Source organism: Colobus angolensis, unplaced genomic scaffold (assembly GCF_000951035.1).
Source record: "Colobus angolensis palliatus isolate OR3802 unplaced genomic scaffold, Cang.pa_1.0 Scaffold34, whole genome shotgun sequence".
Lineage (NCBI taxonomy): Eukaryota > Metazoa > Chordata > Mammalia > Primates > Cercopithecidae > Colobus > Colobus angolensis.
In genome coordinates, this window is record NW_012116710.1 from 5317068 (window position 1) to 5332027 (window position 14960).

Below are 14960 nucleotides of genomic sequence, written 5' to 3' on the forward strand. Positions count from 1 at the left end.
AAAAAAAAACTCCCATCTAACCGCCAGGCCTTCCCATGCCTACTCTGAGTCTCTCTCATCCTTTCCAATTCTCCAGGACACCTGACCCCCTCTTAAGCTGAGGAAGTGTCTCCTCCAGATTCCCTCAACCCCCTGAGCTTCCGGCATCCCAGCCCTGACCACTCTGGGCTGTCACTGCCTGGTGTCATTGTCACTGCCTGTCTCCCACATTGGACTGGAGCCTCATAAGGGCAAGTCCTGATTATCTCATCATCCCATGTACCCAGCACCATCCAAACCTGGGCCAGGCATGGGGCGGGCCCCCAGTGAATGGCTTTGAATGAATGAACTCATGGATTGCTTGCCCAGGCACCTCCTGACCTCTCTCTGTCCTGCCCTGCAGTGCCGAGAATGGGGAGAAAGAAGAAGTTCCCGAACCCCCACCAGAGCCCCCCAAGAAGCAAGCACCTCCCTCACCCCCTCCAAAGAAGGAGGAAGCTGGGGGTGAATTCTGGGGAGAACTGGAGGTGCAGAGGGTGAAGTTCCTGGTGAGGATCCAGCCAGGTCACCTGAACCTTCTTCTCCCCGGGAACCCCACCTCTGGTGCCCACCTCTCCTGCGCACCCTGTTCTTGAGTTCACCTGTTCGAGCTCATCTCCAAGAAGAACCCTAGCTGGGGAGAGGGCAGAGGCATCCCCAGACCTGAGGACAGGGTAGCATTTTCAGACGGCCCTCACTTGGTTCCTTGTCCCCTCCCTGCTCACAATCCTTATTCCAACCTCCACACCTCTGTTCATCGGGGCCACCCACCCACACTTCCACCTCCATCCTCTATCCAGAGCTATATTCAATGAGGCCACCGCTCTGGCCTTCCCACCGTGGCCTGTTCTTGGCTGTCAGCCTTTAGAGTCTTAGTCCCTCCATTACTCCCAGTGCTGCCGTGGAGGTCTGAGCTCTCTCCCAGTTCCTGGGGAAGCGCTCATCTCATCCAGGCCAGGAAGAAGGGTGGGTGTTGGGAGGCAGGTCCCAGGGTTCCCTCCATCCTGTCTCCTCTCCAGGCCTGGCCTGATAGGAGGGGGTAAGGGAGGCTGGACATGGTGGCTTATGCCTGTAATCCTAGCACCTTGGAAGGCCGAGGCGGGCGGATCGCCTGAGGTCAGAAGTTCAAGGCCAGCCTGGCCAACATGGTGAAACCCCATCTCTACTAAAAATACAAAAAAAAAAAAAAAAATTAGCCAGACATAGTGGTGTACACCTGCAATTCCAGCTACTCAGGAGGCTGAGGCATGAGAATCGCATGAACCCAAGAGGCAGAAGTTTCAGTGAGCTGAGATCGCGCCACTGCACTCCAGCCTGGGCGACAGAGCGAGACTCTGTCTCAAAACAAAGTTGCAGGGGAGGGCAGTGAGGGAATCATGTGGAATGAAGGTGGTTCGTGAGAATTTGTGGGAAGAATGAGGGATGGAGGGAAAGGTGGAGAGAAAGAGGGAGAGATGGAAGATGTTCCCGGCCGTGTGAGGGGGCTCATACCTGTAATTCCAGTACTTTGGAAGGCCAAGGTAGGAGGATCGCTTGAACCCAGGAGTTTGAGACAAGCCAGGGCAACAAAGGGAGATCCCTGTATCTATAAAAGAATTTTTTTTTCTGTCTTTCTTTTTTCTCTTTGCTCTGTTGCCCAGGCTGGGGTGCAGTGGCGCTATCTCAGCTCACTGCAAGCTCCGCCTCCTGGGTTCACGCCATTCTCCCACCTCAGCCTCCCGAGTCTGGGACTGCAGGCGCCCACCATCACACCTGGCCAATTTTTTGTATTTTCAGTAGAGATGGGATTTCACCGTGTTAGCCAGGATGGTCTCGATCTCCTGACATCGTGATCCGCCTGCCTCAGCCTCCCAAAGTGCTGGGATTACAAGCGTGAGCCACCGCACCCAGCCGAATTTTTTTTAATCTTTTATTTTATTATTTTAAATTACTGCACCTTGCAGAGCAGGGCTACCCTATAGGCAGTGCACCCAGAGTAGCCAAAATTGTTTTTTTAATTAGCTGGGCGTGGTAACACATGCCTGTAGTCCCGGGTATTCAGGAGGCTGAGGCGGGAGCATCAGTTGAGCACAAGAGGTTGAGGCAGCAGTGAGCTATGATTGCGTCACTGCACTCCAACCTGGGTAACAGAGCAAGAGCTTGACTCAAAAAAAAAAAAAAAAAAAGTTCCTTTTCATCTTCTGTAAAGCAGACAGGGTGATCTCTCTCAAGGAGCAGCATGCCAAATGGCTTGGAGCTTGGACTCTGGAGCCTGACTGCCTGGGTTCAAATCCCAGCTCTGCCACTCATTGGCTATGTTACCTTAAGCAAGACTCCACTTCCCCGAGCCTCAGTTTCCTCATCTGTAAAGTGCGCATAACGGTAGTACCCACTTCACAGTGCTGTGCTGAACATTAAACAAGTTCTTGCAAATAAAGCTCTTAGCCCAGATGTTGGTATAAGCAAGCACTCAATACATAGGAGGTTGAGGCCAGGCACGGTGGCTCACACCTATAATCCAGCACTTTGGGAGGCCGAGGTGGGTGGATCACCTGAGGTCAGGAGTTTGAGACCAGCCTGACCAACATGGCGAAACCCCATCTCTACTGAAAATACAAAAATTAACTGGGTGTGGTGGTGCACGCCTGTATCCCCAGCTACTCAGGAGGCTGAGTCATGAGAATTTGAACCCAGTAGGCAGAGGTTGCCGTGAGCCAAGATGGCACCACTGCACTCCAGCCTGGGTGACAGAGCAAGACTCCGTCTCAAAAATAATAATAATAATTAATTTAATTAATTAATAGGAGGTTGTAGGAACAGCTATTGAGAGCCCAGGTGCTCTGACTGTGGGTAAATGATGGGATGAATTCTCCAGGGAAGAGGCCAATCTGTGAGTGCTTTCTCTCTTTTCCTCTTCTCTCTCAGAACTACCTGTCCCGGAACTTTTACACCCTGCGCTTCCTTGCCCTCTTCCTGGCATTTGCCATCAACTTCATCTTGCTGTTTTATAAGGTGCTGGTCCTGAAGGGCTGGGAGGGTCAGGCCCTTATCCATGCTGTGGGACGGGAGGCTCAGCCCCCATCGGAATTGCAGGGTTCCTCCGGTGCAGGGACAAGGCACTGGGCTCAGGGTCCTCAGGAGGGTTCAGGCTGGACACCTGGATCCTGGGACCCCTCTCCATGGGGGTGAGTAGGGGATTCCTGGATCCATCTGGGACAGAAGCCTGAGTGCTTGTGGGAGTTAGAACAGGAGCAGGAGCTGAGTTCTCTGCTCAGCTCGGCCACATGCCAGTCCTGTGTGCCTGGCTGCAGGCCCTCAGCTCTCGGTAACACCCACTGATTCCGTTAAGCATCTTGGCTTTCACGTCAGCTAAACAGAAGTTTGCGGGGAGGAAGAAACAGTTCGCTCACAGAATGAAAGGAAAGGGCTGAGAACCAGGCCTCCTGAAAGACAAAGGGACCCTTGGGGTCTTGCCAGGGGTCTAGATAACAGGACAGTAAGGTAGACTAGAGAGATCGAAGCATGGCTTCTGTGGGACCCAGTCCTGCTCCACCGCCCACTGGTGCATGACGTGAGGCAAGGTGCTTACCGTCCCCGAGCCTCAACCCTCTCATCTGTAAAATGGAATACCTCTTAGTGCTGTGGGGATCGAAAGAGGAGAAGGCACCAGGCACAGTGGCTCACACCTGTAATCCCAGGACTTTGGGAGGCTGAAGTAGGTGGATCACCTAAGTCAGGAATTCAAGACCAGCCTGGCCATAAGGTGAAACCCCATCTCTACTAAAAATACAAAAAACATTAGCTGGGCTTGGTGGTGGGCACCTGTAATCCAAGCTACGCAGGAGGCTGAGACAGTAGAATCCCTTGAACCCAGGAGGCAAAGGTTGCAGTGAGCCGAGATTGCACCACTGCACCCAGGCTGCGTGACAAGAGCGAAACTCCGTCCACCCCACCAAAAAGAAGAGGATGAGTATGTGTAAGGCACTTAGAGCCACAGTACCTGGCATATAAAAAGCACTGTGTAAATGTTTAACTGCTACTAATTTTCGTGTTAGTGTTAATATTAGCGGGCAGTCTCTTTAGAGCTCCACTATGAAGATGAACCAACTCTGTCTTCAGTTCTGTGCCACTCAGTTCGATAGGCTAATTCCCAGGTCAGAGTCTGATTTGCTAGCTAGGGCCCTGGTCCCACCCCTTGATCTTGATTGACAGCCACACCAAGACTGTATCTGGTATGGCCCCAGTCCAATCTCAGGAATGGAGGCTCAATTTTGTGAGTGGGCTCTGCATGTGGCAGACCCACAGATGGATCTCTGTCCCCATTTCAGGTCTCCGACTCTCCACCAGGGGAAGACGACATGGAAGGCTCAGCTGCTGGGGACGTGTCAGGAGCAGGCTCTGGTGGCGGCTCCGGCTGGGGCTTGGGGGCCGGAGAGGAGGCAGAGGGCGATGAGGATGAGAACATGGTGTACTACTTCCTGGAGGAGAGCACAGGCTACATGGAGCCCGCCCTGCGGTGTCTGAGCCTCCTGCATACACTGGTGGCCTTTCTCTGCATCATTGGCTATAACTGTCTCAAGGTGGGCCCATGGCCATGGTTCTGGGGCAAGGGCTTATTGGCTGGGTGGGGGTGGGGGCGGTTCTGGAGTACTGGCTGGGGCTGGGGACCCTCACAGTGGTTGGGACAGAGGGGGCCCAGGGTTGGGGTGAGGGCTGGGGAACTGGGTACAGGATTGGGGTCTCCAGCAAGGATGATAGGGTCTCCAGCAAGGACGACATTCAAATTGGGAACGGACGCAGCTTATAGCTGAGGAACAGGGTTCTGGACCACTGTCTTGATACTTTACTATTGGATGAATTTTACTATTGGAGTTCTTGGGGCTTAAAACTTTCATACATGCTGTTCCCTCTGCCTACAAAGCTTTGCCCTGCTTCCACCTCCTTGCACCTGCCTCTGTTTTATTCATCCTTCAGTTCTGAGTTCAGACCTCCCTCCTTGGGAAGCCCTAGGTGGCATCAGGCACCACTCCTGGACTCCCACAGCTCCCCTGTTCTCACATCCTGGACCGATCCCTCTGCCTGTGCCCCACCCCCATTGTGGCTCTGACCCCTCTATGCCCCTATATCCCAGCCCTGACACCCCTGCCTGTGCCTCCACACTGCCAGCCCTATCCCCTCTGCCTGTGCCCCCCAATTCCAGCCCTGACCCCTCTACCTATGCCCCCCATCCTGGCCCTGACCCATCTATCTATGTACCCACATTCCAGCCATGACACCCCTGCCTGCGCCTCCCCCATCCCCGCCCTGACCCCTCTGCGCATGTCCCCCACATCCCAGTCCTGAGCCCTCTGCCTGGACCTCCTCATTTCTACCCTTATCACTGGGAAAGCACTTCTGATGTGGGGTCACACACAGACTCCAGCAAGATCTCATGGCTTCTGCTGAGACTGTGGTCCAGCCAAGGTGCCTGACACCCACCCTTGGCCTCCTCCCACTGTCCAGGTGCCCCTGGTAATCTTTAAGCGGGAGAAGGAGCTGGCCCGGAAGCTGGAGTTTGACGGCCTATACATCACAGAGCAGCCCGAGGACGACGACGTGAAGGGGCAGTGGGACCGACTGGTGCTCAACACACCGTAAGGACCCAGCCCCCACCTCAGGGTGGCAGCAGGAGGGGACCTGGATTTCCACCCAGTCCAGGCTGGGACCCCAAAAAACTAGGGTTTCAGGCCAGACGTGGTGGCTCACGCCTGTAATCCCAGCACTTTGGGAGGCCGAAGCGGGCGGATCACAAGGTCAGGAGTTCGAGACCAGCCTGGCCAACATGGTGAAACCCCATCTCTACTAAAAGTACAAAAATTAGCTGGGTGTGGTGGCGGGCACCTGTAATCCCAGCTACTGGGGATGAATCAGGAGAATCACTTGAACCTGGGAGGTGGAGGATGCAGATCACACCATTGTACTCCAGCCTGGGCAACAAGAGCAAAATTCTGTCCCCCATGCCCCCCGCAAAAAAAAAAAAAACAAAAAAAAAACACCTAGGGTTTCAGTCCCTGCAGGCCCTGCCTCATTCTCCCCAAGCCTTACTCTTCCTTTCCATAAAAGAGGCACATTTCCTGTGCATTACAGCATCTGTGTGGGTGAGGGTGGCACACGGAGATTCCTAGACTTGAGGCCTGGAAGTTCCTGTTCAGTGACTCTGGGGTGTGAGCCCAGGAACCCGTGTTTTAAACCCTGCCTCCCGGTGTGATTCTTACTCAGGCGCAATGAGTGCAAAATAAAAAAACATGGCCGGGCGCGGTGGCTCACGCCTGTAATCCCAACACTTGGGAGGCCAAGGTGGTTAGATCACTTGAGGTCAGGAGTTCGAGACCAGCCTGGCCAACATGGTGAAACCCCATCTCTACTAAAAATACAAAAAGTAGTCTCTACTAAAAATACAAAAATTAGCCAGGCATGGTTGTGGGCACCTGTAGTCTTAGCTACTGAGGAGGCTGAGGCATGAGAATCACTTAAACCTGGGAGGTGGAGGTTGCAGTGAGCCGAGATTGTGCCTCTGCACTCCAGCCTGGGCAACAGAGCGAGACTCCATCTGAAAAAAGAAAAGAAATCATTAGGGGCCTTAGGGGCCGCACTCAGTGGCTCACGCCTATAATCTCAGCACTTTGGGAGGCTGAGGCGGGAGGATCCCTTGTGCCCAGGAGTTCAAGACCAGCCTGGGCAACATAGGGAGACCTCTATCTTTAGAGAAAAAAAAAAAAAACTAAAAAGTTAGCCAGACATGCTAGCTTAGCCAGACAAGTTAGCCAGACAGGCACGGTGGCTCACGCCTGTAATCCCAGAACTTTGGGAGGCCAAGGCGGGTGGTGGGGGGATCACCTGAGGTCAGAAGTTCGAGACCAGCCTGACCAACATGGCAAAACCCAGTCTCTACTAAAAATACAAAAATTAGCCGGGCATGGTGGTGGACACCTGTAATCCCAGCTACTCAGGAGGCTGAGGCAGGAGAATCGCTTGAAGCTGGGAGGCAAAGGTTGCAGTGAGCCGATAACACACCACTGTACTCCAGCCTGGGCGACAGAGTGAGACAGAGAAAAAAAAAAAACAGTGGAGTTTCAACCCACCCCCCAATGCGGCTGACAGCTCCGATCCCTCTGGCCCTAACATCTCACACTCACGCGCGCTCTCTCTCGGCAGGTCTTTCCCCAGCAACTACTGGGACAAGTTTGTCAAGCGCAAGGTGAGAGGACATGGATGCACTGGGTCCTGGATTGACGACCTGCCACCAGGTCGTCACAGGCTTGCCAAGCACTTGCTTGGTGTGTGACCTTGGGCAAGAGGTTTTTTTGCCTCTCTGAGTAGCACCTCAGTTTCCCCATGGGGAGATGGGCACAGTAACCACACTTCCCTGTCTTGAATGGGCACATGGAAAGAGCAGAGCATCAAGGCCGGGCGCAGTGGCTCACACCTGTAATCCCAGCACTTTGGGAGGCCAAGGTGGGCGGATCACTTGAGGTTAGGAGATCGAGACCAGCCTGGCCAACATGGTGAGACCCCGTCTCTGGTGAGACCCCATCTCTACTTAAAATATAAAAAATTAGCCGGGTGTGGCGGCGGGCGCCTGTAATTCCAGCTACCTGGGAGGCTGAGGTGGGAGAATTGCTTGAACCTGGGAGGCAGAGGTTGCAGTGAGCCAAGATCACGCCACCGCACTCCAGCCTGGGTGACAGAGCAAGACTCTGTCTCAAAAAAAAAAAAGAAAGAAAAAGAAAAAAACAAAGTGGTAGCCGAGTGTGGTGGCTCATGCCTATAGTTCTAGCCACTGGGGAGGATCGCTGGAGTCCAGGAGTTCAAGATCAGCCTGGGCAATACAGTGAGACCCCATCTCAAATACATAAAGCAGTGGAGAGGGGTGGGGAGTGTGCGTGTGTTCGCCAGGAGAGGTTGCTGTTGTATATCAGCAGCCCAGAAAAGATCATGCTCATTAATAGGGAGGTGAGAGGTGAGCCAGTGGAAATGTGAGGGAGGCGTCCTAGGCAGGGGAAACAGGCAATGCAAAGGCCCTAAAGCAGAAATGTGCCTGGCGCATTTGCGGAACTGTGCGGAGGCCAGTGTGGTGGAAGGGGTGACAGGGAGGAGGTAAGTTCACAGGTGACAGGGGCCCAATTATATAGGATTCCTGGCCTACCTACCTGAAAGTAATAAATTATGTCAATTAATTTGACTAATGAATTAGCTCGACCTTTAATGCTTTTGGGTCCTACCCCTGAGGATCTGAAGAAAGCTGTGGCACCTTCCTCTCAGAAAAAAATGCACCCACCCTCGGCCAGCCATGGTGCCTCACACCTGTAATCCCAGCAGTTTGGGAGGCCCAGGCGGGTGGATCACCTGAGGTCGGCAGTTCGAGACCAGCCTGACCAACACGGAGAAACCCCGTCTCTACTAAAAATACAAAATTAGCTGAGTGTGGTGGTGCATGCCTGTAATCCCAGCTACTCAGGAGGCTGAGGCAGGAGAATCACTTGAACCTGGGAGGCGGAGGTTGTGGTGAGCAGAGATGGCGCCACTGTACTCCAGCCTGGGCATCAGAGGGAGACTCTGTCTCAAAACAAAACAAAACAAAACCATGCACCTCTTATTTCTCATTCAGAGTTTGGAGTGTCCCCAGAACCCCCTTGCAGGCCACGACCCACACCCACACCCCAGCTGTGTCTACACAGCTTGATGCTCTCTTGTGCAGGTCCTGGACAAACATGGGGACATCTACGGGCGGGAGCGGATTGCTGAGCTACTGGGCATGGACCTGGCCACACTAGAGATCACCGCCCACAATGAGCGCAAGCCCGCCCCGCCCCCAGGGCTGCTGACCTGGTGAGCCCAGGATGCCCCTGCACAGGCCTGGGGCATGCAGGGGAGGTGACTGGGGTCTGTCACTCAAGCGTATCTCCTCTGACCCCTGCCCCCACAGGCTCATGTCCATCGATGTCAAGTACCAGATCTGGAAGTTCGGGGTCATCTTCACAGACAACGTGAGCAGGGGCCCGCAGATTGGGGAGGGAGTCTGCAGGGGTGGGGCGTTAGGAGGGTTCCCAGCTTGGGGTATTCCTGACCAGAGAATGACTCCTGGGACCCTGAGTGGCTGTGACCCGGGGGTACCTTCTTATCCACACAAGGCTCCTTATCCCCCCAGACATCGTTTTTTTATTATTATTATTATTATTATTTTAAATAGCTGGGATTGGGTGTGGTGGCTCACGCCTGTACTCCCAACATTTTGAGAGGCCAAGGCGGGTGGATCACTGGAGTCCAGAGTTTGAGACCAGCCTGGGCAATATAGTGAGATCCTCTCTCTACAAAAAATTTAAAAATTAGCTGGGGCTAGGCGTGGTGGCTCACACTTGTAGTCCCAGCACTTGCAGAGGCCGAGGCGGGTAGATCACTTGGGGTCAGGAGGTCAAGACAAACCTGGCACTGGGCATGGTGGTAGGTGCTTGTAATCCCAGCTACTCAGGAGGCTGAGGCAGGAGAATGGCTTGAATTCAGGAGGTAGAGGCTGCAGTGAGCCAAGATCGCACCACTGCACTCCACCTGGGTGACAGAATGAGAATCCGTCTCAAAAAAAAAAAAAAAAATTAGCCAGGCAGCCAGGCACAGTGGCTCACACCTGTAATCCCAGCACTTTGGGAGGAAAAGGCAGAGGATTGCTTGAGCGCAAACATTTAAGACCAGCTTGGGCAACTTTTGTAGAGAAGGTGAAACCCTGTCTCTACAAAAAATACAAAAATTAGCCAGGTGTGGTGGCACACACCTGTAGTCCCAGCTACTCAACAGGCTGCAGTGGGAGGATGGCTTGAGCCCAGGAGGCAGAAGTTGCAGTGAGCTGCGTGTTCACCACTGCACTTCAGCCTGGATAACAGAGTGAGACCCTGTTTCTAACAAAAAACAGAGAGTGGCCAAGTGCGGTAGCTCAGGCCTGTAATCCCAGCACTTTGGGTTGGGAGGCCAAGGTGGGTGGATAAATTGAGGCCAGGAGTTAGAGACCAGCCTGGCCATCATGGTGAAACCCCAGCTCTACTAAAAATACAAAAATTAGCTGGGTGTGGTGACCCACGCCTGTGGTCCCAGCTACTTCAGAGGCTAAGGCAGGAGAATCGCTTGAACCCAGGCGGCGGAGGTTGCAGTGAGCCGAGATTGCACCACTGCACTCCAGCCTGGGCAACAGACTAACACTCCATCTCAAAAAAAAAGAAAAAAAAATTAGCTGGGTGTGGTTACCCACACCTATGGTCTCAGCTACTTGGGAGGCTAAGCGAGGCTCAGGTAGGCTTAGCCTCCTGCGCTTGGACCCTGGAGGTGGAGATTGTGGTGAGCTGGGATTGCACCATTGCACTCCAGCCTGGGTGACAAGAGTAAAACTCCATCTCAAAAAAAAGAGGAAGAGATGAGGGAGTTTTGCTATGTTGCCCGGACTGGTCTTGAACTCCTGACCTCAAGTGATCCTCCTGCCTCAGCCCCGCAAAGCACTGGGATTACAGGCATGAGCCACCACACCCGGCCCAGAACATCCTTTGGCTTCCTCAGTGTGCCCTTGGATTCCCAGATTATTTCCTTCTGCAGGGGCCTCTCATCTCCCCGCAGGATGCCTTCTCACCCAGAATGCCCCGGTCCTCCATGGACTCCCCAACCAGGGCTGGCACCCGACCCCCAGGGCATAGCTGACTCTCCCGAGTGGCCCCTACCCTCCAGAGTGCTCCTCATGTGTCTCTGCCTTCCCCCTGACACCTGGCCCTGTGCGCCCACAGTCCTTCCTGTACCTGGGCTGGTATATGGTGATGTCCCTCTTGGGGCACTACAACAACTTCTTCTTCGCTGCCCATCTCCTGGACATCGCCATGGGGGTCAAGACGCTGCGCACCATCCTCTCCTCCGTCACCCACAATGGGAAACAGGTGTGGGGAGGACCTGGCTGTGGGGCGTGGGCCAGCAGGGACCAGCGTGGCAGTGGGTGGTGGAGGGGTGAGGGCCGGGCAGCTGGGCTGAGGAGGGGCAAGGCCAGGCGGGGCCTAGCCGAGGGTGCGTGGGGCAGCAAGGTAGAGCCACGGGGACTGAACCGGGGCCAGGACCCAGAATGGGCGTGGCTGGAGGAGGGCAAGCCCAGGCCGGAGCTGACCTGGCCCCGTCCTGCCCCCAGCTGGTGATGACCGTGGGCCTTCTGGCGGTGGTCGTCTACCTGTACACCGTAGTGGCCTTCAACTTCTTCCGCAAGTTCTACAACAAGAGCGAGGATGAAGATGAGCCTGACATGAAGTGTGACGACATGATGACAGTGAGCCCCTTCCCCAGCACTCTGGGGCCCTTCCTTCTCGCATCTGCTGAAGGGGTTAATAACAGTACCTCCAGGCCGGGCGTGGTGCCTCCAGTCTGCAATCCCAGCACGCTGGGAGGCTGAGGCCGGAGGATCACTTGAGTCCAGAAGTTGGAAACCAGCCTGGGCAACAAGGCAAAAATCCCGTCTCTATAAAAAAAAGTTAAATATGAGCTGGGTGTTGTATTGTGTGCCTGGAGGCTAAGGCAGGAGGATCACTGGAGCCCAGCAGTTCGAGGCTTCAGCGAGCTGCGAATGGGCCACTACACTCCATCCTGGTAGACAGAGGGACACCTTGCCTCTAAAAAATGAAAATAGTACCTACAGTTTGGCAAGCTGATGCATGCCAGGTACATTTTGGTTTTTTTGGTTTTTGTTTTTGTTTTTTTGAGTCGGAGTCTCACTCTGTTGCCCAGGCTGGAGTGCAGTGGTACAATCTCAGCTCACTGCAACCTCCACCTCCCGGGTTCAAGTGATTCTCCTGCCTCAGCCTCCCAAGTAGCTGGGACTACAGGCGTGTGCCACCATGCCCAGGTAATTTTTGTATTTTTAGTAGAGACAGGGTTTCACCATGTTGACCAGGATGGTCTCCATCTGTGCCTGTGCCCTTGTGATCCGCCCACCTTGGCCTCCCGAAGTGCTGGGATTACAGGCGTGAGCCACCGCACCCGGCCATGTCAGGTACTTTGAACAGTGCCAGGCAAATGAGTGCTCCACATCTGTTGGCCATTGTTTCAATATTATTTGAGCTGAGGTTTTTGTTTTTTTTTTCTGAGACGAAGTCCCAGGCTGGAGTGCAGTGACATGATCTCAGCTTACTACAACCTCTGTCTCTCAGGTTCAAGTGATTCTCCTGCTTCAGCCTCCTGAGTAGCTGGGATTACAGGCAAACACTACCACGCCCAGCTGATTTTTGTATTTTTAGTAGAGCTGGGAGATCTCACTATGTTGGCCAGGCTAGTCTTGAACTCCTGACCTCAAATGATCCACCCACCTCGGCCTCCCAAAGTGCTGGGATTACAGACCTGAGCCACCACACCCAGCCTTATTTGAGCTTTTCAAACGGATTATTATTGGAAAGGTACTCAGGGAGCTTGCCCCTGCCACTTATGAGCCATGTGATTTTTGGACAGGCTACTCAACCTCCTCCCTGTGCCCTGGGGGCTCCACTTGTAAAATGAGTGTGTAATAGTAGTTGCTTGTAGGACTAATAGGTGTTCCCTGGCTATCGAAGACTTAAAAGACTTAGACTAGTGCCTTGCACGGTGGCTCATGCCTGTAATCCCAGCACTTTGGGAGGCTGAGGCGGGCGGATCACCTGAGGCCGGGAGTTCGAGACCAGCCTGACCAACATGGAGAAACCCCGTCTCTACTAAAAATACAAAATTAGCTGGGCATGGTGGCGCATGCCTGTAATCCCAGCTACTCGGGAGGCTGAGACAGGAGAATCGCTTGAACCCGGGAGGTGGAGGTTGCAGTGAGCCGAGATCGCGCCACTGCACTCCAGCCTGGGCAACAAGAGCGAAACTCTGTCTCAAAACAAAACAAAACAAAACAAAAAAACAAAAAAAGACTTAGACTAGTGCCTGGCACATCCTCAGGATTATATACATGTTAGCTTCTATCATCATTATCCACAATTAAAAGTTTCATTCAGGCCAGACGCAGTGACTCATACCTATAATCCCAACATTTTGGGAGGCTGAGGCAAGAGGATCGCTTGAGCTTAGGAGTTTGAGGTTGCAGTGAGCTATGATTGCGCCACTACACTCCAGCCTGGGTACCACAGTGAGACTCTGTCTCAAGTTTAAAAAACAGTTTCACCCAAGGTATACCCAGCGTTCAATGCATATTTATTTTTTCTCTTCTATTCTAATAATGGTGATCATAGCCCCAGTCGATGTGAACTTACTAGAGACATAGGCCACAATTAAAAGAATCATTTACCGGGTTTATCTCCAAAGATGTCCTGTAATCTCGCTCCCTGGGTTCCTTCCTGCTCTCAGGACAAAGTTCAGCTCCTCAACCTGACATCTGAGGCCCTTCCAGACAGGGCCTCACTGCCTACAGCCTTGTTTTCATTATAGTCACTTATCTTAGCTTTTACTCAGGATGACTGTGTTCTCTCACATCCTGGGAACACAAAAAGAACAAGTGTATGTCGGGTGCTGTGGCTCACGCTTTTAATCCCAGCACTTTGGGAGGGCAAGGCAGGTGGATCATCTGAGGTCAAGAGTTTGAGACCAGTGTGGCCAACATAGTGAAACCCTGTCTCCACTAAAAATACAAAAATTAGTGGGATGTGGTGGTGTGCGCCTGTAATCCCATCGACTTGGGAGGCTAAGGCAGGAGAATCTCTTGAACCCTGGAGGCAGAGGTTGCAGTGAGCCGAGATTGCACCGTTGCACTCCAGCCTGGGCAACAAGAGCAAAACTCCATCTCAAAAATTAGCTGGGTGGGGTGGCACGCACCTGTAATCCCAACTACTCAGGAGGCTGAGGCAGGAGAATCTCTTGAACTCGGAGGTAGAGGTCGCAGTGAGCCAAGACTGCACCACTGCACTCCGGCCTGGGCAACAGAACAAAAAAACAAACAAGTGTAAAGTTGTTCCCAAATGCCAGGTAGACCATGCTCACTCACCAACTCCATTCAGACCCTTCTTGCGGCTCCCCATCCAGTGTGGATAAAATCGAATCACCCCGCCACGGCTTACAAAGCCTGGGAAGATCTGGCCCTGCCTGGGTCTAACCACAAACCCTCTTGCTTTTTGCTTTCTGGCCGCCTGGTCCTCTTTCAGTTCCCTTAGGACTGCGTGTTTCCTCCTGACTCAAGCCCTTTGCACCTGATGTTCTCTCTGTCCCCTAGCCCAGGCCCGACATGCACACACACGCCATTCACTTGATACCTCACCTTTCCACTTAAATGCCACGTCCTGCAGGAAGCCCCTGACCACGGGCTAGGCTGGGGCCTACAGAGCCACGTGTCCAGGCCCTGCCTCATCTCTCTCCCTGCTCTCCTGCACAGGAGCTCTATTTTCCAGCCTCACCCAACCATTTTCAGTTCCTCACAGCAGCAAGCTGTATTCTTTCCTCACTGATGGTGTTGCAGCATGTGGCTTTCTCTGCCGGGAACACTCTCTTCCCCACCCCTCCACCTAACGCCTCCTTTAGGTTTCAGCTCACACCTGCCTCCTCTTCCAGGAAGCCTCGCCTGATCACCTAGGCTGGATCAGATGCCTCCAGTGGGCTGTTAAAGCTTCCAGTGCTTCCCCCAGCTCATCCCTGGTCATGCTGTGCCTCCCCACCCCAGCCCCCACCCTCTGCCTGTGCCCTCCCATCCCGGCCATCACTCCTCTGCCTGTGTCCCCACATCCCAGCCCTGACCCCTCTTTCTGTGCCCTCCCATCCCAGCCCTGACCCCTCTGCCTGTGCTCCGCACCCAACCTGGCCCTGACCCCTCTGCCTATGCCCCCTACCCAACCCGGCCCTCACCCCTCTGCCTGTGCCCCCCAACCCTGGCCCTGACTTCTGCCTTTGCTCCCCACCCAACCCGGCCCTCACCCCTCTGCCCATGCTTCCCGTGGGACCCTGCCTGTGCCCCC

The 14960-nt window shown here is 53.8% G+C and overlaps 1 protein-coding gene across 1 annotated transcript in view; it reads left to right on the forward strand.

The window, feature by feature from the left end:
- RYR1 (ryanodine receptor 1 (skeletal)) overlaps positions 1–14960 on the forward strand; it is a 164972-nt gene that overhangs the window by 146952 nt on the left and 3060 nt on the right. Inside the window, exons 94-102 of the mRNA XM_011952520.1 lie at positions 383–527; positions 2923–3009; positions 4326–4577; positions 5500–5630; positions 7192–7234; positions 8735–8865; positions 8963–9023; positions 10797–10943; positions 11186–11336. Of these exons, the coding sequence (XP_011807910.1) occupies positions 383–527; positions 2923–3009; positions 4326–4577; positions 5500–5630; positions 7192–7234; positions 8735–8865; positions 8963–9023; positions 10797–10943; positions 11186–11336 (1148 nt within the window). The remainder of the gene's footprint in view (positions 1–382; positions 528–2922; positions 3010–4325; positions 4578–5499; positions 5631–7191; positions 7235–8734; positions 8866–8962; positions 9024–10796; positions 10944–11185; positions 11337–14960) is intronic.